At 36.9% G+C, this 24,898-nt stretch overlaps 2 protein-coding genes across 5 annotated transcripts in view; both read left to right on the top strand.

Annotated features, from left to right (window-relative positions):
* LOC113950915 (harmonin-like) overlaps positions 1-23,425 on the top strand; it is a 48,651-nt gene extending 25,226 nt beyond the window's left edge. For 3 of the 4 annotated variants that reach the window (XM_027651314.1, XM_027651313.1, XM_027651312.1), the window contains exons 16-21: positions 17,456-17,497; positions 17,809-17,862; positions 18,007-18,106; positions 19,497-19,606; positions 20,280-20,335; positions 22,083-23,425. In XM_027651314.1, the coding sequence (XP_027507115.1) occupies positions 17,456-17,497; positions 17,809-17,862; positions 18,007-18,106; positions 19,497-19,606; positions 20,280-20,335; positions 22,083-22,095 (375 nt within the window). In that variant the 3' untranslated portion in view covers positions 22,096-23,425. Of the gene's footprint in view, positions 1-17,455; positions 17,498-17,808; positions 17,863-18,006; positions 18,107-19,496; positions 19,607-20,279; positions 20,336-21,227; positions 22,062-22,082 lie in introns of those variants that run through there. The other variant, XM_027651315.1, reaches the window with a different exon arrangement.
* On the top strand, positions 12-9,828 carry LOC113950916 (harmonin-like). The gene is made up of 5 exons (XM_027651316.1): positions 12-3,140; positions 3,499-3,615; positions 5,766-6,014; positions 7,890-7,946; positions 9,493-9,828. Exons 1-5 carry the CDS (start codon positions 3,054-3,056, stop codon positions 9,637-9,639), a joined length of 657 nt encoding a protein of 218 aa, XP_027507117.1. The 5' UTR covers positions 12-3,053; the 3' UTR covers positions 9,640-9,828.
* Positions 23,426-24,898: the final 1,473 nt, after the last annotated feature.

The following is a 24,898-nucleotide window of genomic DNA, read 5'->3' as shown; positions in this document are numbered from 1 at the left end:
TTGCCACTCAGCCTTAACATCCTATCCTGATTCAAATTCTTCCTGTGTCTCACTTCCTCCTGACAGTCAGTCTTGACACTGAACTGACCATTTGGTTTTCCTAGGGTAAAATTCCTTTGGTGAAAGATTAAAGGTTTTGACGCTGCTGCTGTCATTGCTTTCTAAAGATACCGTGATATTAAATCTAATAGTCCTACAGAAACATGGGTTATATTGCAAACTCTGTGTGTTATCAGTGTTTCATATATAAAATTATGGTAAGAGATTATTTTGTATGTTTTTAATTAGCAATATGTTTTGTATTATTTATGCTCTTGGCTTGAAATATTTTGTCCTAGGAAATGGACAAAACAGTTGTCTCCTCAAACACCAGTGTCCTGCCACAGGCTTGAAGGAGTTTGAATACCTGTTTCATTTTAAGAGGGTTTATTAAAACTACTGTAAAGTAGGACTGTGACCATGGAAATCTTAACAGTGCATTGCCTGTGTGGTTCTGTATGAAGTTTACTTGTTGCATTTGCTTTGTTTAACATAAAATGCGTGTCATTAAAATAAGGGAAACATAACTAAATGTACCGGCACAATTTAACAACAAATTGACTAAGAACTTGTTATGTAATAGCAATCCTTTGGTGTTTCGCCTTCAAATAAATTTTGATGTTACATGTGTCAGCACGGATTGATCTGCATATGAACCAGTCCTTGACTTTTCTTCAAAAAAATGACTTCTCCTTTACCTTTTTTAGCTTTTGGATGGTTTTATCGGTATGAAGGAAAATTTCCCACCATCCGTAAGGTACAAAGTGTGATATGTAAATGTGTTTGCTGTGTGTTTGAATTTGAATTCCCCATTTTTCTTCTTCTCTGTTATTACTAAGCATTCTTTATAGTCAAATGCTTCTTCTTTTAACATGTGCACAAATTAAAATGCATTTGAATTGCACATGTCTAGGAGTTTGTCCTTTTGAGTACTTTGGACTTTTGAGTTCTACCAGTTGCAGAGGGAATTCTATGTCAATACTTTGCAGGTGTTCACTACAGGTACGCAGTGCATGTCTTTGTGTTCTCCAAAAGACCTCAAAATCATGCATATGAAAACTCCAAACAGTACAGGAAAAAAAAATTGAGTGGGAATGAAATACTCAGTTCCCAGTTACACCTTTGCAAATTTCCCCGTAGGAGAAGTGCTGAAGGCAAAAGGCTGTTAGGCATGGGCATCTCACAGAGTGAGCAAAAAAACTGCAGCAATCTTTACAGTGATAGAAAAGTTTTCTGTCTCTAGAGATGCTGCTGAAGTATTGCAATTTCACTTTATCAGAGTTTCAAATTTGTTCTTGCTGTTGCTTTATTCTCTTTATTTCTTTCAATGTGTCTTAACCATGTTATGGGGGTTTGCTGTGGTGCTGTGTGCTTTGGTGTGGGTTTTTTTGGTAATTAACTGTGCTAGAATTGAAACAAAGATTTCTTGTGCCTAGTTCTGAGAACTCAAGGTTTCTGAGGATCTTTTCTGGCAGATGAAGTACTTGTGTCACCATTCAGGACTACTACTTTAACCTTCTGTGTTGCCAGGATATGCCTGTTCTCCTTAATAAAGAATAGGAAAAGGTGGTACACTCCAATGCCATTTTTTATTGCTAGCAACTGTAAATCACCATGGATCTGTAACCTGTGTGAAAGCCAGTGCAGTCAGGATTTCTGTCTGAAAAGTCTAGATGCATGTTATGAAAACTCAGTCTCTTAGCACAAACAGGCGGTCTTTTGTATTGTTGCTGCAAATACAGCTTACAGAATGTACAAATTCCTTTTCATATAGTAATGAAGATCTTACACAATTACTGTTGAACTCTGACACACAGTGTGCACTAGAAACTTCAGAAGATGTATTTTTAATCTTTTGCTTTTAGAAATATTTTTAAATCTGGCAGTGATGAATTTTCATCCTACTCCAAATTGCTAATTATTTTTTTGTTGTTTTGTTTTAAAACCAAAATTTCACTCTGTACTAAAAATATCTATAATAGGAAGTAAACTGAATCCATGGGGAAAATTGGTGGAAAGGATGAATCATTCTGCTGTATCTGAATGCAGTGTAGACAGCTAAGATTATCTGATATATGTTCATCTTCTGGAAGACTTTGGCATGTGTACTGCTTAGTGTGCCTTTGAGTTCAGTAATTTTTCAAACATTGGTACCTAGCAGGTTGATCTGCCTGATATTACATTTAGTAGATGGTACTAAATGTATTTTCTGATTTTTTAGTGAATAATATCAACAGGAACAGAGGCTTCAAAAAGACTATGCACCTTTTCCCTTTGGTTGCACCCTACATCTAGAATTTTGGAGTTGCTTTGTGCTATATTAGTTAACTCATCTGGGTAGATTTTATCCAGTGCTTGTAGGAGCTACATGGTCTTTGTGATGCAGTATTCTTCCTTGGAAACAATTCAGTTTCTGAACTGATCTAAGTCTTTCCTTTATAATTCTTTGTTTCAGTTTTATTAAGGGATGCAGCGCTGGTTTGAGGACATGTGCATGAACCTGTTTTATGCATAGACTATCAACCTATACATGAGCGTCTGTCACCTGAAAACAATTAGTCATTTACATATATATATACATATATATATATATATATATATATATATATATAAATACCAAAACAGAGATTGCAAATCAAGACCCAACCAAAACTGTTTGATTTATTCAAAGTTTTGTGATTGGCCTGTGTGCCCTAAAGTTTTAACTTGCAGAGGAGAAAAAAAGTCGAATTGTCTGATCTCATCCAACTTATGTTAATGGGCAGAGGCCCTCCAAAAAAAGTTTAATTTCCTGCAAGTTGCTAGGAAAATGGACTGTAGATTTTCTTTTAAAAGACCATCCCCATACTTGCATCGACTGTAATTAAATTTTCAAGGCAGGCACTCATGTACCAAGCGTGAAGTTTGTGGTGGTTTTAGTAAACGATTTTTGTAAAAAAACTTCCCAGAAAGGGAAAGAACGAAAGAAATCAAAAAGTGATAGCTTTTGTGAACAGAAGAAGAATAAAAAGGAAATGGAGTTTGAGCAAAAACTTGCCAAAGAGAAAGAAGGAATGTTGGAGAAAGAAAAACAACTGAAAATAAATCGTCTTGTGCAAGAGGTATGTTGTGATCTATCAAGTGCAAAATTATATTGAAAAACATTAGCTGGATCTTTAGTGAAATTATCTTAGCACTTATTTAATTATGTCAAAGGCATTGAAGTTTTAGTTTCACTGCAAAACTCTGTTCCCACATTTGCTTGTTTCTAGTCAGGTTTTGCCCAAACAAGGATAGCTCTGCAGTTAATGAGTGTCCATGTGTAGTGATGAATTTAATGAAACACAGCAAAATAGGGAATCATCCTCAAAAGCATTATTGTTTTTAAAACTAGTTTAAATGGCATTTCGTGCTTGTGAAACATATTTGTGTTGTGACCATACCTATAACCTTTTCTCACGCGCCACTGTTATGGTTAAGGTATCTGAGACAGAAAGAGAGGACCTGGAAGAATCGGAAAAGGTGCAGCACTGGGTGGAAAGACTTTGTCAAACACGGTTAGAACAGATTTCCTCTGTGGAGAATGAGTCTCCTGAGGTAAAATTCTAGCTTTTCCATATATTGCATGATCTCTAAATAACTCACTAGCTGTATCCTAAAAGCAACAGGTTTTTACCAGCAAAAAATCTGTCTTTATCTTTCCCCCTCAGCCTTCATTCTAAGAGGGGGGGAAAAAAGTCAGCAATTGATGAACTATCATCTATACCACTTGCTGTTTCTATATTTTATGAAGATTCAAACATTATTTTAATGAACTGGTTTTATTTTGTCTTTAAGTATAATATCACCACAAAATTAAGTTTTATTGGCTCGTGAGCTGTTTGGGCTAGGTGGGACATGCTACCAATAACAAAACTGAGACTAGAATACCCAACTATATTTATTAGTATGTTATGAAAATAAGAACATCATTGATGATGAGCTGTTGGATGCTTCCTTGTATTACGTGACATAAAGGTGCAGGTTAAGAAAATGACAAAAAGATGAGAAACTCCCAAAGACTGGGGTTTGGGTTTGTGCTTTAAATAGTCCCCTTAAATTAGGGGAGTTGCAGATAGTGATTGTGCCTTAGAGCTTGATAGTTCTATATGTGGAGAGAGGCTTTCCCACCATCCTGCTGCTCTGGCTGTTTTCCAAGTACATCTGGTTTCAACAGGAACACTGCAATCTGCTGAACTCCTGTGGGATCCCCAAGAAATCGTAACCACAAAAGGGACCCTTGGGGAACACTCTCACATGAATTTCCTTCAGGTCAATGTGGAGCAACTCTGAAAAAAGCAGCTGATCTTCTGTTCTTCATGGCCTTAGGCTCAGATCCATGTGGCTTTTCAGTGCAGGCCTTTAGGACACTGGAATGATTATACTGAGTGTTCTCTTAGTACCTAAACTTGGCTGCATGTGTTCTGCTAGAACTTTGTCCCCCTTACCTTGTAAAGTAAGAAGGAACATTACGGATTACAAACACTGTTGTATTTTCAGAGCTCTACCCAGATTTAAGACAAGCATTCTGTGTTGTATTTGCTCCATCAATTCTTCTATTACATTACATATAAATGCTCTATTACAATTTTTCTTCAAAACTACCCAAGCAGTTAAACTCACATAAAATACAAAACCTGAGTGCTTCCAAGGGATAAATGCATCTGAACAATATTTAGGTACTACAGGCATGAACTGCTTCTTTGGTGCAAGAGCAGTCAAGATCTCTTGACCTCTGCTAAAGGAATACCTATTTTTCAGTAACAGGGGTTATGTTAGATAAGGAGATCCAAAAAATGTTAACAGCATTACCTACTTGAGAGAAGTGTTGTTGTATTAGACTAAGAAGTATGTGTCTGTCAGGCAGTTCATCTATGTAATATTTTCTTAGCTGAGACTACACGGTAGCAAAATGAAGAAGTATTGACTGAATTTTCTTAAATACTTCAGTTTGATAACTGATAAAAGAAATCTTAGCAACTCTAACAACATACGTAGAATCCTCCTCCACACACACAACCTCATTTTTTGGGGTGAGCTGCTCATTGTGTTCAAACTCTGGAGTTCGTTAGCCCCACAATAGATCTGGTATGGATTAATTATCTGTATATTATAAGAGATAAAATATTTATAAGATATTATAAATTATAAGATCTCAACCCCCTTGAGGATCTGAATTTCATAGCACACTAAAATTTTGTTTTGATAGCTGCTTAAGCATAGTTTCCTTTCTTGTATTAATGTGTGGTTATGTTTACATGACATTAACCCCTTTCCCTTTTTTAATGACATAGAATTTCAGGGCCTGTGTTTGATTACTTTCTTTTCAGATAATAACCATTGCAAGCAGTAATTTTTGCTTTCACTTCATGAGAGCTAGAGAGAGAAGAGTTGCATTATCTGTGATTTTGTCCTGTAATTTTACCTTCTGAAGACTTCATATTGTTGGAGTTTTGTGGGGTTTCTTTTGTTGTCCCCCCTACTGAAGCAGCCAAGGCTACTGTCATTTTCTTCTGATCAAACTAAAATCCCAAAGAGTGCTTTTAAAAAGCCTTTCAGAGAAAACATTTGTGCATATTCTGTGTGGGAGAAGCCAAGAGCTTCCTGTGCAGGAGCAGACTGAGTGGTGTTCTAGGACTGGTCAGTAATTTCTTCAGAGCTGTTGCAGGCAGAACTGCTAAGGCAGATTTCTCTTCTGTTGCACATAGCTGGCAAGTGGACGTCCTTCTGCTTCGCCTTCTGCCACGTCAATGCGGCGTTTTGCCGGTGGCCTGCAGCTTCACACCACAGATCTCGATGATATAAACTTAGATGAAGTTGACAAGCCTAAACAACGCGCGCCACCACCTCCACCACCACCACCCACAGTTACTCCAGCACCACCACCTCATCCACTTCCTCCCTCAAACGTCCCACTCTCCAGAGGTCCAGCCCTGTCCGTAACACCAGCTTCCCAGGTGACCTCATGATCTGTTTGGATGCATGCGCCCTTACCATTCCCCTACGTGCCTCCTGCCCCTGATCCATCACCCACCTTGTCCACTAGATCTACCCATCTGCCATATGCAATGCTGCAAGAGAGAATGAGATGGTTTCATAGATTTTTAGTAGTGAATGCAGTCCAGAGGTAGCTTTATTTTAACACTTTTTAAATTTAAGTCAAGAGGACTTTGCTCTCCTTCCTCCATACGTTGTAACCCTATCATGTGCAGATGTCTTAGGCAGAATATGTAGGTTAAAAAAGGACAATTTGGCCTTGAATGTTTAAGGATTTAAAAAAAAAAACAAAACAAAACAGTGGCAGGCAGTGGATTTAATTCATTGTTAAATTTGAGAAAAATATCCATGCAGTGAAAATTACTTATGAAAACGTTTTAAATATGTCATCAAATTGCTTTGTTAGGTGAGAAGAGTGCACAAGGAAAATTAGCTTAAAATCAGAAAGTCAAACTTCTAAAAGGTCAAAACTGTATCAATTACCAGTAAAATAAAGAAGCAAGAGTTGGTAATCTGGTTTGACTTGCTGAACGCACAGGAGTTAGGGATTTCTTTGAGAAATCCTGTTACTTTCTCTTTATTACAATCTGAGTTCAAAAGAGGATCAAATACATGAAATCTTGTGCCAGATCTCATCATGATTCTCTTTGCTAAGCTCTGTAGTGAGATTCATATACTTGTTTTTGTGGCAAAAGATTCTTATTTATTTCAAAGAGCAGAAGAGGATCCCATGCAGTCACTTTTTTGCTACACAGTTTTTGCATGGATTGACTGACTGGTTTTGGTTTTTTTGCATGTTTACTAAATAATATTTGCATGAATCTGGTTGGGGTGGGGAAGGATATGTGAGTTAATCACTGTTTGGAGGAAACCAATAGATTATTTTTTATGTAAATCATTAATCTCTTGTAAGCTTAAATGGACCTCTGATAGTGTTCAATCTGAGTGGTTTTATATGTTTGAAGTGCCAAGATGCTAGATCCACTGAAACAGAAATATCAAATGTTCTTATGGATAACAAGTTTCCCAAGTTATTTGCAAAATAAAAATTATGTGAAAGGAAACAGATGTACAAAATAATACACTGAGAGGAGAAATACACTCTTCTAAAGCTAATAGAAAATATTCAGACAGAAGAAGCAACGTAAGAACTGCCACACTGGATCTGACCCCAAACCAATATATTTCAATATGTGCTTCTGGCAGTTTTTCCCTGTGAGATATGTTAGAGAAAAGAAATTAATAATTAAGAAAAATAGATTAGGTAACAACCAATAACCCACCTTCAAAATTAATGTCAGTTTTCCCTGAATATAATTAGTGTATATGAGGAAATATCTAGACTCTTAGTAAAATATTAATACTGACCCAAAGCTGCTTTTTTTTTAAGTAGATAACTCAGTATTCCTGATTTTGCTTCAGAAATGGAAGAAAAATTAGAAGCCTGACAATTTATCCTTGGTACATTTTACAAAGCCACTTTTTAACATCACAGATAAGCAGAAGCAGTGCATTTGTGTGACTTCATGGATTAAAGATCTTGTGTTTGTGCCTGCTAAAGCCAAAAAAGCAGACAACTGTAGTTGTCCCATAAGTCACTTTTCTAATATTATACAAACTGGTCAATCTCCGTGTTGGTACATTTTTGGTTTTTTCCCCAAATCATTTAATTTCCAATTCAGCTCAAACAAGTACTTGACAAAAGGAATAAAATCCTGTCAAATAGATTCTTGACAACTGACTATTAACATATCGGGTATAAATGGTCTGTTTCTCAAAATTATTTTTAGCTTTACACTTTATATGAACCCAATATTAAGTCTGTTACTGTTTAGGTTGTAAGAAACACCTCCCACATCGGCAAAGTATCTTCTGTGTCAAGCAATCCGCTGGTATGTCACGTACTGTTAATAATGACTGTGGTTTTATGAACTTTCCATGTAATGCTAATGTCAAGGAAGTGTCAAGGGTTTCTCTCTGCATGGCTAATTTATTTAAAATTCAGCACGTGGAATTATGTGTGTGGTTCCATTGCTGTCTTGGAAACTATCCAATACCAAGTAGTGCAAGTGACTCCTAATGGTCCAAGGATTTCATGTTTCAACAGCTGAGCAACATACAGTCCATGTTTGCATGTTCTAAATGTCTGTATATCATGGAGCATGTACTTTGTTCCTCTGTCAAGGCAAAAGGATCTAGGACAAATCTATATTTTAAATATAATGTGTCCTAAGAAGTAAGTTTCATCTCAGAGGGAGCAACATTTGTTTGATAGCTCTTTGCACTGTTTTTGGATCAGGATGGCCAGCTGTCAGGTTTCCCCATTCTGCACTCTAGAAAAATCTGTTGCTAAATTATGTGACTCATGGAGAAATCATCCAGTTCCAATGCAGCTTTAACAAATTCGTATCTGTGAACCTGTCAATTTTGATTCTTCTAAGATCAGAAAGCTTAACAACACGATATATTTTGCAGTGCTTAACAACATTAGTTAAGGGATATCCAGAGGACTTTCAAATATCTGGTTCCAAACTTTTTTTAAAATTTTTTTAAAGAGAATACAGGGGGAAAAAAACACCACCAAAAAAAAAATTCCTTCATTAAAAAAAAAAAAAGTAGTTACCCAATTTGCTGGAAGCAAGTAAATACTTTCAGAGGATACAGCTTGTACTGTATGAGTGATATCTGGAACACATCACATTTCCTATGAGAAACATTGAGAAAAGTGTGTTAACAGTTGCTGGGGTTAAGTCAGAAACTGAACCCACAGAGCTCAGTTTTGAACTCTTTTCTTGAATAAAACTCTGCTTGACGTCAGTGGGAGTCTTGGCTGAGTGAGAAGTGTAGGATCGGGTAGTACGTGCGGAGTGATCAGGTCTCAGATGCCTCTGGTATCTGTACTTCCTGGAGTCAGGGGCAGGTAATTAGTGTAAACTAACCCTTGCCATTAAATCAAGATAAGTTAACTTAAAATTCTTTATTGAAAGCCATTTGCTGCAGCCCTGGAGATTTTTGTCTTAAAAAATCTATTTAGCCATGGATTAGTTAAAATCTTATTTTGGGTCCCCTGTGTTCTTGCACTGAACTTCGGCAGGTTTTTTTTTTCCTGTAGCTTCTCAGTTTGTTGTCTTTATGGGAAAAATACCAAAAGCAGGGCTGAGATTTTTCCATAATCTTGCTGGTGAAGCCAGAATTTAGGGGGAAAGCTACTGTTTGGATGCAAGAGAAATTATATTTTGGTTTGTTGACTTTGTAAGCCTTAGTTAAAATAATTCAGTAATCTTTTTCTTGTATTAGTGTATTAGTGTATTAGTGTATTCTTGTATTAGTGTTGCTAAATTCATTATGATAAACTGTTTGAATTGAGGCGTTTTGATAAAGTGATGGATTTGCACAAATTATGTCGTGAATTGTAATTTTCTTAAATTAACTCCATAGCAACTTGCTCCAAGTCCACCTACCCAACGTCATCCAGGGGTACCAATAGTCTCTAAACCAGTTATGCTGCATCCTGACCCAAACTTTATGGTCAGGCCAACAATCAAATCAGAGGCCCTGGTAAGCCCTTTGATATTTTTCTTCTGAGTGCTCCAGTACTTTGGGGGGTTGTTTGTGACACATCCTCAAAGAGTCAATGCTTGTCTCATTTCCTGGTAACTAAAATTCACGTATTTTCAAGTGATCAGTAATGGTAAGTACAATAGAGTATTTTTCTGTATTTTTCCCATTATCTAAAAACCACTTTTAGTGACAATTTCATACAAGGGTGCATAATTCCAGAGCAGTGTATAGCCTTAGAATTTTTACATCTTATTTTTCATTTATGCACATGCTTGGTTTTATTTTTTTGTAAGTTCTGAATCCATTTGTCAGAAATGAAATAATAAAATGAAATAATTATATCATTTATCATAATATACATATATATATATAATCCATATATGTCTTTTCTTTTCCAGATAAAAAAGTGTGTTGTTATATCAGACTCCGGTATACTGGTCATGCAGTGTTACTGCAAAGTTGACTCACAATCAGATTCTTTTTCTTCTTTCATTTCCTTTTCTGTTTCAAGTGTAAATGAAGAAAAAATTCAGAGGTTAAACATTTTAGAACCAACCATGTTTCATCTTCTGGGAATTGTAGTATATGAGGGAGGGCGAGCCAAGGCTTACTGAACAAAAAAAAAGATAAATACTACTCTGACAGGTGATAACTCCCAACTGACAGCCCTTAAAATTTACCTAAAATACCTGGTGGACCAATTAGTAGTATTTATTCTTGATATTCATCATGGCTTATGCTGTTTGCATAAGGAATTGTGTGTTTGTTACATGCACGTGTGCGGACATGCCTGTATAAATACGTTTATATGAGCAAAACAGTAAGTGATGGAAAAACATCACATTTGCATTTCATTTATTTAATTAGAAGCTTCTGCTATTTCTGACAATAAATAATGTGCACAATATTCCTAGATGTGTTTCATTAAAGCACAATGGATTTTTTTGTCATTTATTGCTTTAATAATTTAGATACTCTTGTTCCCTTATTTTGCCAGTTACACTTTGAACAAGTTTAAGTGATATATAGTAACTTGTTTTCCCACAACCATAGCCATCTTGAAACTTCAATATTATAAATGGATTGAATGATAAATGAAAGCAGTTTTTATAAGTTGCTTAAGAGAAGGCAGGTATATGAGCTAAAAATAAATTCAGATCCCTCCAGTGAAATGTTTCCTTCAGTTGAAGCTCTCATTTTGTTTGTGTTCAGTAATTCAGCATTTCTAAGCAGTATGAAATTCCTCAGGGGAGGAATGAACAGAGTCAAGTCATAATCTGCAGTTAATATAATCTAGCTCTTGAAAAAGTGTGCATATGTGAACTAGTTTGCAGAATTGATAATACCCTTATATGTGACCAAACAGTTGTGGTACCAATTCTGAAGGGCACTTTTTTAAATTATTCTTTTGTTAATGACTGCTTACAATTAGTTTAAGAAACTGGCAATAAGATCCACTTCTACAGGGAAATGCCTTATGATTTGTTATGCATGCGTGCACATTTTCCAAATCACAAGTCTGCTAAAATCTTTCAGATACCAATCATCTTCATTCCCAAATTGCCTTATATCAGTTGGAAGATCCAAATTTCAGTGGGAGTAATATTCTAATAGGACTTTGAAAGAGCAGTCTATAAATTGGTTTTGTAGATTTGATACCTCTTATTTCCATTTGTGACTTACTGCAGTGAAGAGTATCTCACTGCAATGAAGTCACAGTTGTCTGTGAAATAAAATTTGCACAAACACCAAAGAGGGAAGCTACTTCTATTAGTTAAAAAAAGAAAACACTGGTGTATGACAAATCAAACAAGACAGTACCTACCTGTCTCCAGAAATGTATAAGAATTATAATTAGATTTCATGCAGGAGGAGTGGATTTTGGTTGGTTGGGAGTGTGGGGGGTGTCCTTATTTAGCTTCATGGTGCAGATACAGGACCAGTTCAGCTTCTCTTAGCAAAGGAAAGTATCACCAAATACAAAATATCATTTGCTACCATGTTTCTTGTCTTGCTAGATTTCACACAACTTATGGAACTGCAGCTGTTATGTCATATTAAGATGTAATGCATATAATTTCTTCTACTTTGTTTTTACCTGAATTTAACTGTCCTGAGTACCAAACTCTAGAAACTCATCCTGATTCGAGCAGCTAATCAAGTTGGCCTGCACTCAAGAAAGTTACTAGTAAAGAGGATGAAAAAGCATTCACTTTAGAATAAAATAGACATGCAAGAATGGGTAAAATATTCCTGTTACTTGGAAGGCAGGGGGTCCAGATGTTGTGACTTAAGTCATCTTATGAACTAAATTTAGATCAGAATTCCCAGATCTTTTAACAGTTAATGAAAATGAAATTGTTCTCATAAATAGGGAATCTATTAGAGGTGATTAAACCTTGCACGTGGCCTTGAATGCTGAGGGCTGCTCTGGGTCAAAGTCAGTGTGAGCTGTTTGTCTCTGTTGTACTAAAGTGAGTTGGAATACACTCATGGCAGAGCTAATTAAATTTTGACTCAGAGAATAGGAGAGAATTGTTATGATTTAATGGTGGGGTTTTCAGAGAAGCAAAGCCAACATGAACATCAGTCTCTGCTCTCCCATCTTTCACAAACATCCTGTTGTGTGAGTTAGAAGGCTTCGATGCACCTGCTGCTACCAAAGATTTTATAACCAAAGTTATTATTTCCTATAGCTATACCAAAACAATCTGTGTTGAAAATGAATTATTGTTTTTTTAGAGGTAGTCTAAAGAGAAAATCTTTCCAAACTTGCCTACATAGCCTTCAAGACAAAAACTCAGTCTTTGTATTAATCAAATGCAAACCACAAAATTTTCATTAACTCTGGAATATATTTTTCCAAGTAATGGTGTGACTACAGGACAGTGATAGAATCAGTAGTGAAACTGATATATAGTAATTTTTTTTAAAACGAATTGAGTTTGGAAGTATAAATGCCATAGTTTAGTCTGTAGAAAGCTGTTCTTGTTTCAGAACACTTATATATGTTACCTAATTTGTTGCAAGATTTCGAATGGAGGCTGGAGAGGTGTGAGGAGCGTTTTGTATAATTATTTGGTGTTTTAGCCCACTTCCTTTTTGAAAATATTTAGAACCTAATAAGAAATTCTTTAGGTGACTCCAAACTGCAGTGTACCATTTTGTTAGAGTAGTGGAATTGAAAGAAAACCAGAATGAATATGGGATTAAAATCCTTGAAGCCAAACACAATAAAATAAAATCCATCAGTTATTAATTGATATAGTGAAACAACTCATAGGTACTCTAATTGAAGCAAGAAAATAGAAATAATTCCATTAAATTCTGCAGGAGTTTTTCCTTAAGTAGAATAAACCGGTACTAGCGATTGGTATTTAGGTAATTCTTTCTTTCAGGATGAGCCCAAATACACATCTCTCTTCTTTCAGCTTATCAGATTCATAAGGAATTTAATAATGGAATTCACTTTTTCAGTATAGGAAATCCATGGTAGCAGAGCAAATCTTAAATGCATAAACATGTATTTATCATGGCTTTTCAATATTTTGGAAATTACTTGTCTAGCAGTTTTTCTGTATTTTGGGTTGGGGTTTTTTTCCAATTATTTTTTCACAACTGTGAAAAAGCACTGTTTTGTAGAAATGAGGTGTAAAAGGAGTCATGGAAAATATTTTTAAGAAATCTTGTGGTATGGAAATGTGCATTATTTATGTAGTTTCTCTAGAGTTCTTTCCACTTCGTGTGCAGTACTGTTTCACTGTCTGTGTTCTCTCATTTTGAAATGATACAGGGAACAATCACTAAGAAATGCAAGTGTGGTTCAGTCCCTAGAAGAGCAAAATAAGTAGTGAGATAATTTATGAGTAGGTGATACTTATTTACAGCAAGAAGTTAATATCTGGTTTGGCAATTTTCTTTCTTTTGCAGCCACAAGAGATGTTTAAAAGGATGGTGGTTTACAATTCATCATTTAGATCTAACAAAAAACAAGTAAAATAACATTTTCCATGTTTTGTGTGGTACTTCTTGTTTTGACTGATCATAGATTTGAAACTTTCTTTTCTAATCCTGTTACTCAGTTTCTAAAACAGAAGATGTGAAACAGCTCTAGTGCATGAGAATTGCCAGTCTTTGTAAGCTTTGTGTGTGCCTGTGGCTCCTTCTAGTCTAGGCAGATGAAGAATGAGAGGATAGTAATTCCTTTCGGTTGAACCATCTGTAACTACTTATATGGTTAAATGCAACCTATAAGATAGTTGAACACTCATAACTGATATTATACTGGCTTTTTTTTTTTAATATTCCTAAGGTTTCCTTGTTTCTCTTAGTGACCAGTTGCAATGCTTTCAGTAACAAAATATTTTATTAGTTTAACAAACAGAGCTATTATCATAACATAGTTATTCGTAGGAAATCAGAAGAACTGGTGGTGGAAAGCACTTATTCATTCAGCCTTCCTGTATTGTGTAGGATCTTCTCACTGTATTATTACTTTTGTTGCTTTCCTCTGTCATAGTGATGAAGTTTTTATCTCTTCCTCTTTGTTTGACTGGTGATTCAATAGATGGTTGCTTGAAGAAGTGAACTTCATGCTTAACTTCTCTGCTGCTGTAAAGTGTGCCAGTTTCTGTGCAGACCACCTTTGTAAGTGCAAGCTAAGTTAGATGCATTGCAGTGTTACATGAAAAAGTTGGTACACAGTAGTGAGCTCACAGCATGAGCTTTTGAGTGGTAAACAATTAAGATGAATAATGACTTTTTTCTTCTTTTGATCAGTTTCAATCTAGATCAAGAAGGGAAAACTGGATTTGATTGAGAAAAATCCAACTTTGAGATTATTCAGTTTCCATTAAATGTCAGTATGTTCTGAATATGTAACAGTTGTGTTCTCAACAAATGTGGTTTTTGTAAAATTTTATTGTATCCGGTTATGAGTTTTAATTCTTTTGTTTATTTCAGTCAGGTCTCAATTGCTCTTGACTATTGATGTTGGAAACCAGTGAGCAGTACCATTGGTTTAGGTCCTTGTGTTTTGGGTTTCTGGAGTTGATTTTTCTTTTAAATAATATCTTTACCTTTCATTTGCAAGTCGAGACAGAGAGTTGTTTCAGTGCCAACAAACATTTTAGTGTTCTGGATTCAACTTATGTTCAGTCCTGTAAATTTTATCGTAAGACAGGAGGGAATTAGAATGATCTTAACTCTTTCACCTGAAATGTCCTTGAGTGGGAGGGTAGGCTTAGGACTCTGACTTCACCCGGTATTTCTTAGTTCATTAGTCCGTGCTTGGATATTGAGTCCACTCTCCGCTCCCTGAATTTGTGTTGCGCATTTCAGGGAAGATTTATTACAGCTCAGTGGATGTCTTCGTTCTGTCTTACCTGTATTTGTATATTATTGGATCCAGAACATATCTGTGATACATAGTGATATGAACCCAAAGGGACAGCACGAAGCTGTGTCAGGGTGGTTTAGATTGCATATTAGGAAAAGGCTCTTCACGCAGAAGGTGGCTGGGCACTGGAACATGTTCCCCAGGGAAGTGGTCATGGCACCAAGACTCTTGAGTTCAGTATGTGTTTGGACAATGCTCTCAGGCACATGGTGTGACTTTTGGAGTTGTCCTGTGCAGGACCAGCAGTTGGACTTGATGACCCTTGTGAGTCCCTTCCAACTCAGGATATTCTATGTTTCTATGACTTTGCTTGCAGGTTTTTTTGTTGTGGGGTTTTGTGTGTTTGATTGGCTTTTGGGTTTTTTTCCCTTGTTAAAAATTGTTTTCCCAGGAAAACTTTTTTCAAGGGCAACATCTGCTTTTCATGAGGCCAACCTGGGACAAAGAGTTCACTGACTTCCTTTAGATTACATAATGACTTAGTGACTTGGCTGAGATTGGAGTTCTTTTCTCTAAGTTGCTTGCTACAAGACTGTAGATATCTACTTCAGCCATGATTGCAAAGGGCAATACAAATTTAGTTATTCAAAGTATTAGTTTTTTAGGTAGCTATGATTGTAAAATGTTTCTCTTAAAATTTTAGTTTAACTGTTCATAATATTAATACACTTTGTAAATGAATGAATGGTTGGGGTTTTCCCCCCAGGATGAAATTCTACCCTTGCTGATGTCTGTGATGAAATTCCCATTTGTTTTTAGTTCCTCAAAGTTAGCAGTTAACAAATGTAATGCAATCCATAATTTAAATGCTAAATAACATCTTTCATGTTCCTATTCCCAAAAGATTATTTTAATACATATTTCCCTGTGGAAAAAAAAAAAATACTTGTGTCAGTAAGCAAAAACTCTGCAGTTGTGCAGAGTTAGAGAGGCAGCCTGGGGAAAGCCAGGGTCCACGCTGTGTGATTCAGTGTGCCTGTGTGAAATGACTGCCAGGCCACACAACACTCATCACCACCTCTGAAGTGTTGTCTGTTTAAGTGTGGTGAGACAAAGCGGCAGCACTTTTGTACATTTGAAGTTCTGTGATGCAGACCTGTGTAGTAGTGCTCCTTGACTTTGCAAGAGGCAGTGCTGGTAAGGATGAGGTCAGATCCCAGAGGGTCATTGTCAGTCACATCAAAATGAGGCAACTGAGAGAGCTGATAGAGTATAGCACGTGAGGCGTTAGTGTTTTCTGCTGCAGCTTTACCATTTAACAGCCAGCACTTAAACATACCAGAGGAACCTTAAGCTGTGCATTTCATTTACAAGTTGAAAAAGGCTTAGCTGAGTCTGAAAGTGGAATAGACTGTGTCATCAAATGGATCCAGTAGAAAAGAGGACAATAATGAAAATATGAAGCTTGATCACACACTGAATCGCTCATCTGTGTCAGATATTGGCTTGCCTGCCATGTCAACAAAGGGTTGTGGGGTTCTGTGTTGTTGCCCTGCCCCCAGGTTATTGCAGCCTGAGGCCACAAGAGTGATACAGCATCTGGGTGCCTCAGTAAAGATTTCTGTTAAATTCTGAAGTGCTTACTTTAACATACAGGATAGGTGCAGAGTTTTTATAAATGTCCAGCCCTGTCCATACAGTCTCACCCAGTAGCTACTAGACCTCCTCAAAAAACCACCACTCAAATACCATTGATTCCTGATTGCTGATGCAGGTATTCCCATCCTTGCAGAAGAGATAACTCCTGCTTTTCCCTGCAGTCTTGGTCTCACAAGGGTTAAGCACTAGGTTTTGTGGGTCCTCTCAAAGCTTAAATCCTTCTCTGCTTAACTGCAACATTATCTTCTGCATTTCAGACACTCCCTGATAAAACTTAAATCATCCATAGAAGCATAGGAAAACAAAAAATGGTGGTTGTCCTGCATTTTCTTGTGGTATGGAGCCAAATCCCTGAAACTCCATGGCAAGGGGGAGAGAAAGGGTCTGAAAAAGAGTCCTAAAACCCAGACAGCATGGAGTAGTGTTACTGGCAGCAAAATTGGAGCCTGTAATTTCTACCTGTTAGCGTCCAACATGGTGATAATCCTAAGAAATGTTGCTCAGAAGACTGTGACAGAACATACCTGCCCGTGATGCTTTCAAGATTTGTTTCTGTTTGTTAGGTGTAGAGAGGAACTGTGGAGCTGACAGAGTGGTAAAGTCTTCCTCAGAACTGCTCCATATTATGACCAGCTCAAACTGTTAATCTGTCATAAGGTTTTGAAATGTCTTCTGACTGTCAGGATGGACTCTTTGCTGTCTTTCTGTGCTTTTCTCCGTTTACTGTCTTCTTTCATAGCTTACAGAATTATATGTTCTCTCACTAATAAATAAATGGAGTTTGTGTGTTAAGTGTGTGCATGAGTCAGATGTTTTTACAATTAAATATTGTTTTATTCTCAGGGCTTCCAGAAGTACGTGGAAGATTTTGATCCGTATTCAATGGTAAGGAGAAAACTTAAATATGCTTCACTGTTTAATATGAAATACACTGGAAAAAAACAAATCCTTGATTTTGAGGGCTGAGAGGGGATAAGATTCTTGCTTGTTGGTTTGCTGGGCCTTGTGTATTTGCCTTTTCTAGTCATGTTGAAAAGGAGCGTTCAACATATGAAAAGATGATCTAGTGTTCTGATCTTCCTCTAGCGCTATTTTAGAGGAGGGAAAGGTCACTTTTCTGCCAGAAACTACATAGATCAGCATAATTGTTTGGTGTTTCCAAAGTGGAAATGACTAATGATTATATCTTCTCATAGTTCGCCCCAGAACAGATTATGGGAAAAGATGTACGGCTATTACGAATTAAAAAGGTAAATACTATTTTGTTTGATTGATATTTAAAGGGTTCATGTAAAGCGTTTGATGTACAGTATCATTTACTGGGAAGAAGGAAAGATTAAGCTCCTGTTAATGGCAAAAGTTGACAGCCTGAACTAAAACTGTTTTTTTCATAGGAAGGATCATTGGACCTTGCAGTCGAGGGAGGAATTGATTCTCCAGTTGGAAAGATAGTTGTGTCTGCCATATATGAAGATGGTGCTGCAGACAAACACGGTGAGCAACAATAGGGAATTGGAATGCTGCTGCAAAATGGCTCCTTACACTGAGAGTTGTTGGCTGATTTCATAGCTATGCCTAGTATTGAAAGGCACACTGAGATTGTCCAAGGAGCCAAGTTCTGTGTCAGCCCAAAGGGCACCCCAGAGGCAAGTTCATGGTTTCAAGAGCGCTATTCAAATTAATAATTATGTAAAATGTATAAAAACCAACACCTGATTCTCTGGTGTATTCTGTTAACCGAGGAATATGATCTCTGTTATTTCACCATTTCCAAACAATGACATATGCAGTACTTCCATGTGCAAAGTAATTACCTGACCATGGCTACTCTATACTGTTTAGTTTTGTTCTTAATGCTACTTTCCTTAGTAACTTGCCTTGTAAAACAGCTGGCTTTACTCCCAAAACCTCGCTAAAGGCCAGAGTCTTCTGGCTAACAGCTTAGCTCTCTGGAAGGCCCGAGAACATGTGCACCAATGCATCTAGGCTTTACTCCTGGTCAGAAGTATCTCTCATCCTTTCCCTGAGAACTCTTGTGATGATCAGGTAGACAGACAGGACAATATCCCCTTTCATTGCTGACCTTGTCCCAGCCTGAACCTAAGTTTGAGTCACTTACTTGTGAAAACATCTCAGCCACTTGATCTTCTAAGTACTCTGTTTGGCTTTGTTTGGCTTTGTCCCTTTATATCCCTCTTTAGGGTGTCTCATATAAGGCTGTTCCCTGGTCATCTGTGTTTTTTCCACTTCAAATCCAGTCCCAGTTAGCTGACTGTGCTTCATTCCAGTTTAGCAAATCAAAACCAGTTCAAAGGACTAAACATTACACATGCACTTGGAAAGGATTAACAAACTTGCAGACGCTTGACAAATACCACTTCATTCCTTCAGTAATTTAATTAATTGAGCTATTTTTATGGAATCGTAGAATGGCCTGGGTTGGAAGGGATCTTAAATATCATCTAGTTCCAAGCCCTCTGCCAGGGAGAGGGACACTTTTCGCTAGACCAAGTTGCTCAAAAAGCCCATCCAGGCTGGCCTTGAACCCTTCCAGGGATGGGGCATAGTAGTAACAGCCTATAGTGTGTCATAGTTTGTAAATTGTATGGCTGGATTACCCAAACAGGCAAACTGCCACTGGGGAGAAATCTTATCGAACTAGTTTCTTACTGGTCATTATCAATAAAAGATTAGTTTGGCTTTGCCATGCTTAAAAATTCCATTTGCTTTTACCTGTAGCAAACTTTCTTTAATTTTTGGTGTAGACCTTAACATCTAGTGAAAACACTTTTTGTTATACTCATTACTGCACAAATATGGCACAGAAAAGACACAGAATTTTTTTTGCTTATGTGTATGTTTTTCATATTGGTCTTTTCACCAGGAGGCATAGTGAAAGGGGATGAAATACTAGCTGTAAATGGCAAGATATTAATTGACAGCAAGCTGGCAGAAGCACAGGCAACTCTAGCGAAAGCTTGGAACATGGGTGGGGTGAGTAACCCGGAATACTACCTTGTTTTACCTCTAATGCTCATGAAAGATACCCTTCTATTATGACATTGTCACATCAACACAAATAAGGTTGCAAGCATCAAAACTAGCAGGTATGTCATGTACTACCAAAGTGAGATGAAATCTCCAGAAGATACTCTGGTGTGTAGCATCTCTGAAAGTCAGGTATGTAATTTACTGTGAAATTCCATGCCATTTAGCCACATATCAAGATGGGTATTTAAACACATTACATTCTGAGTAGGTTATATTACATTTATTTGTAGAATCATTCTTTGATATTGAAAATTACTTGCAAGCTGATTCGAATTTTCTAATAATAGCTTGTCTTTGATTTTTCGATGTACAAGTAACACTGTGCTTCAGCTACAGTGAGTTTTTTCTCAGCAAGAACTGTATTAATTGCTCAGATGACCAAATATGGGATAATTCTTAGAATATGGGGTTTTAATCTTGTTGCAAGAACAATAGATTTTTCTTTAATTTCAAGATAGAAATCAAACAACTCAATCTTAAATGGTCTTCCTCTTCTGCTTCTCCTTGTGGTTTTTCAGGAATAGATTACTCTGCTGACTCTCTATCTGATATTCCATGGTGGTCCACTAGCCACCTCTAAAAGCAGTATGTGTTTCCCTGTGTGTTTCTTTTTCAGGATTGGATTGACTTAGTCATTGCAGCATCACCTCCAAAGGAATATGATGATGAAATGTAAGTGCATAAGCTTTTTTTCTCTGGGGATTAAAAGGCTAGTAACAGTAGCCTATACAGTTTGCTTTTTTATCAAACATTTTTCAAATATTTATTTCTTGTGGACTGCATAACTTATTGCTTTACATGGTTGCTAATTTGATAGTTATAAGTAGCTGTCATGCATTACAGCAGTGGTTCCCAGACTTTGCAAAATGGTGATTCTCAGAATTGGTTGTACGTGACTACACACTCATACTTTCAGTTTAAAGTTTGAGAATTTGGGGTTTGGGTTTTTTTTAGAAATTATACTTAACTTCAGTCTGTGTTCCCATAGATCATAATGTAGGGAAACGAATGTCCACAAGGATTCTTCATCACAACCAGACGTTTAATTCTGTTGTTTGGTTTTGGTTTTTTTAATGAGATTGCATTTACTGTCCTTGTCTAAGAAAACTTACGTGTAAAATTTTAAAGGAGCTAAATGATTTGGGTGTCTTGGCAATTTGTGACATTCACAGAAGCCTTTTTTTAAAGATAGCCAGCATAGATGTGAAACAGAAGAATCCATAGCTTCTAGTGTGATAGACATAGTGAGTCAATACAACTTGCTTTACTTTGGACACGCAGTTTGAAAAGGAAGACCCGTGTTTTCTGGCTTGACTGAAGGAAAAGATTTGAAGATATCCTTACTACCAAGTAAAATGGCAGAGTAAGGATTTTTAGTCACTGTTAATTTGGACTCTTGTTCCATGTAGAGTATTGGAGTATTAGTTGCTGTAAATCCATATTCTCTTACTGGTTAACACCAGCTGTAGTTTGACATAAAATTGTGTTTAATACCTGCGCATAAAATAACAAGCAAGGAAATAACCATCACTGTTATTTTTGTTTTCATATCCTGTATATTTAGCCCTACTATTCCCTCATCAACAGTCAGTCCCAACACACACAGAAAGGTTTTTGAAGGCAGTGCACCCGTGTACAGACAAGGGTATCTCCTGCAGCTGTAGCCACTGCAGTGTCCCTCATGGTGAATAGCCACACCTGGGTTAACATGACTGGTCATTGTGAGGCTGCGTTATTTTTTGAGCATGTGCCTGCCTGTGCATTGCTTGCCATGCTTGCTTTTGTTTCTGGCATGCTGGAGTGTTCTTTGGGCTTTTGCCATGCCTGTGCTATTAAAATATAAGTATTTAGTTTCTACGACATAAAGTCCCTTAGAGATCCTCTGCAGAATTGTTTTATCATCTGCTAGACTATTAAATAAATAGGCCCTGCCTAAACAAGTAGGATTAACCTAATTGTTTTTCCTTATCTGTGGACCACTGCTGTGGCTTTGTGAGCTCATCAGTATATAAGCAACTACAAATTACTTCCTTGTGAAGGCTTGTCCAAAGAACAAGTTTCCACTTGTGTTTTACAAGTGTGCCTGTAAACAGGTATTCATGAGTGTTTGGTTTTCACTGAAGTTTGCATCTCTTAATTTGTCACTATACAATGGGTTTGTTCTGAAATTATCCTTGTGTCAGAAACTCAGATTACTGTGTATGGCTTCTCTGTGCTGTAATCACTTTAAGTACAGTCATAGATCTCCAGAAACACCAAGGTAAGATTTCTTGTTGCATGTGGGTCTTCTTGATTATTACTTACAATACAAATCAAAGTTACTCGAGATTGAGTTGCAAAATTGTGCTTATCAAAAAGACTGAAAGTTTCACTACAGCTAACAGCATGTTTTTCACTATATTTTTCTTTTTTTCTGCAGAACATTTTTTTAAAGAAGACTACAACTGGAAAAGTGGAATCTTTCCTCTGCAGAAACCTGCTGCTCTGTAAATTAATAGAAAATCAATAGCCATATGAAATGCATCTTTATTGACTGATATGTGAGCAATCAGACCTGTAAATTGAATTAGAGACTTCAGATTAGAAAGATTTTAAATTACTCAAATATAGACAGACAACAAAATTTTTTTTGCCAGATGATTGAGAAGAACTGCTGGTGAGCGTAGTTCAGTCTGTGAGCGTTCAATCTATTTTTGCTATTTTGGGGGGACAAATTTTGAAAATTATCTTTCAGTTTTCCTGGAAATAGACACCAAAATGACAAATGAAGATAGAACACAGATGTCTGTTCCCACATGCAACACTTTCGAATACACCTTCACAGGCCATTTTGGGTGCGAAAAGGATTATATTTTTACTCCCTACATAGTGATTTTCCCTGGGAAAGTGGGAATGTATACAGTTAACTTATGTTCTCACTCATATTCCTATAGTTCTCTTAATGTCCATTTCTGTTGCTCAGTTGTGAGGTTTTTTGAATATAAAAACCCAAGAGTGCTAGCATTATGAGGAATAATTTTGGTGATATTCATGCAGCATAGAGAATCTTCTCTACCAGCAAAGTAGATAGCTAGCAAGTAGTCCAGATAAAATAATTATGTGTAGTCACATTACTACTGAGTATTTGTATCGGTGTCAAAAATTCCTCCCTCACATAGTCATGGGTGGAAAATTTGGGTGTGATTCACAGTCTGCAGTTGTGTACTTTGTTCTCAGTGAGGCTATATGTGTGACTAAACCATGCAGGAAGTCACCAAGCGTAATATTCTGCTCTTGGTAATTATGTGTCTTAGGTTTGAGTAAATTTCTCAAGACCATAAAATCTATACTAACTTGGCTTTAAATAAGTATGATTACAGTTGTAGACTTAGTAATTTATTTGTATGAACGAACTATCTCCTTAAAAATGTCATTGTCTTCTTCCTTTCTTGTATCTGCCGGTTTGTATTCTGTTTTTCGTATTGTGTTTAGGTTTTTCTTACCTGTACTAAAGAGAGACAGTTTATAGTTCTTTGGGCATATCAAATTCCCCCTCAAGTCTTGCCTTTTCAAGATTTGGAAACCCTCCTTTCTGTAACACAGAAAAAGAACAACTTTGTTCCTGAGAACTCTATACTCATATGCAGATAATTACTTTTGTTGACTTTCTTTATTTGCAGTATGGTTCCAGTATGCCAATTAATGTGTGAGGGTATATATATGTTAGAATGTTTAATATTTTAACTCTTATAGCTAATTCAGAAATAAAAGTACATTTGCCAAATGGAAGAAGCCTAGTTTCCTCTTTGTCTCTGGGTTAGTACATCATGGTAATAGTTAATCTGCTAAAGTACACAGATTTCTGAGGTTTTTTTTTTAGTAACATATCCCTTTGCAACAGAATGCCACCCTTGTGGAACTCAAAATTCACTCTGCCGAGTAGGGAGTCGTCGCCTGGCTGAGCTGCAGTAATCTTTTATAGAATTTTTATGGGCAAATCTGGTCATTTGCTAGTTGGCAAGCTACTGAACACAGTTGCTATGGTATATTTTGTTTGCTAGGTCTCCTTGGGTGCATCTATCCAGAGCTGTAGACTTCCTAACCAACAAACTGATTTAAATGCTAAATGCATCAAGATTAGCACTAGAAGGAAATTGCAGCAGGATGTACTACTCCTGCTGCTTTGGTTCCCAGTTGCCTACATACTGCAACCATCTGGACTGTATGACAATGCAGAGAGATGAGTGATGCTATCAAATGTTCTCTTGAGGGCTGCTATGGTGTTAAAGAACTTCAGCCTGCAACCAGTGCTTGATTTTGCTAATCGCTGTCTCAGCATACTAAGAAACATAACACAAAAAACTTACAGGTTAGATATTAGAAATATTTCTACTGTTGTTATTTTTTCAGAGACAAAAGGAGCACAGAAGACTGAGCTGGGAAATCTGTGGGAGTACCAGGAGTTGAGTTCTAGCATTGATTCTTAGTCAGAGAACTATCTTTCTTGTCCCCATCTACGCTGTTCACATGATTTGCTTGGATACAGCTTAAAATGCATGAGAGGCAGTTGAAGAAATAGTTACTGCTCGTTTCTTCAGGTATAACAAGAAAGTGTTACTTAGTGAGTTCAGCCTGTGTAAGAACTGCAGAGTTTCTTTAGGCAGTGTAAGGAGGTGGTGTTAGAAAAAAGGAACCTGACACCTCTGAAATGTTAAAATGATCCTAAGCCATTAGTCAGGTAGTTTTTTACTTTACTTCTGACTTTCAGTGCCCCGAGACTGGATCACATCTTTCATCTGCCAGATAGCTCAAGGAGTTGGAAAATGCTACAAGAAAATACATTCTTGAAGCAACTTCCCTTTCAGTTACTTTGGGGAGCAGAGTGTCTCAGATGTAAATAATTTAAACAGGAGTGCCCGTTTGAGTTGCTAGTGCACTGTCTTCTGGTGGCTGTAATAATCACTGTGTGTGCCCAGGCCTCACCCCTGTTCAATGAAGCCAGCTGTGAAAAGATAACAGTAAATGGGACTTTCTCTTTTTCAGCCAGTGCTTACTTCCCTTTGGGAGTATGGAAACTCTGACCTGATGCACAAAGCAGGAAGAAGTCCAAGTACTTCATTGGCAATATCACAAATGTTTCAAATTACTTTTAACATAAGATGGTTTTTTGTTTTTCATTCGCTATAATCTCAGAGGGAATATGCCTTGTTTCTCAGAGCTGTTTGTTTGGTTAAGACCACTAAACCCCATTATATC

This window comes from Corapipo altera, unplaced genomic scaffold, assembly GCF_003945725.1.
Source record: "Corapipo altera isolate COAL_440 unplaced genomic scaffold, ASM394572v1 78, whole genome shotgun sequence".
NCBI lineage: Eukaryota > Metazoa > Chordata > Aves > Passeriformes > Pipridae > Corapipo > Corapipo altera.
The sequence above is the reverse complement of the archived record's forward strand: the minus strand, read 5'-3'. Positions and strand labels throughout refer to the sequence as shown.

Bases quoted from the DNA above. Each gene is read 5' to 3' on its own strand.
- LOC113950916 (XM_027651316.1), top strand. From the start codon at position 3,054: ATGGAGTTTGAGCAAAAACTTGCCAAAGAGAAAGAAGGAATGTTGGAG. The intron at 3,616-5,765 runs GTAAAATTCTAG...TGTTGCACATAG, and splicing joins TGGAGAATGAGTCTCCTGAG to CTGGCAAGTGGACGTCCTTC. The intron at 7,947-9,492 runs GTATGTCACGTA...TTAACTCCATAG, and splicing joins CTGTGTCAAGCAATCCGCTG to CAACTTGCTCCAAGTCCACC.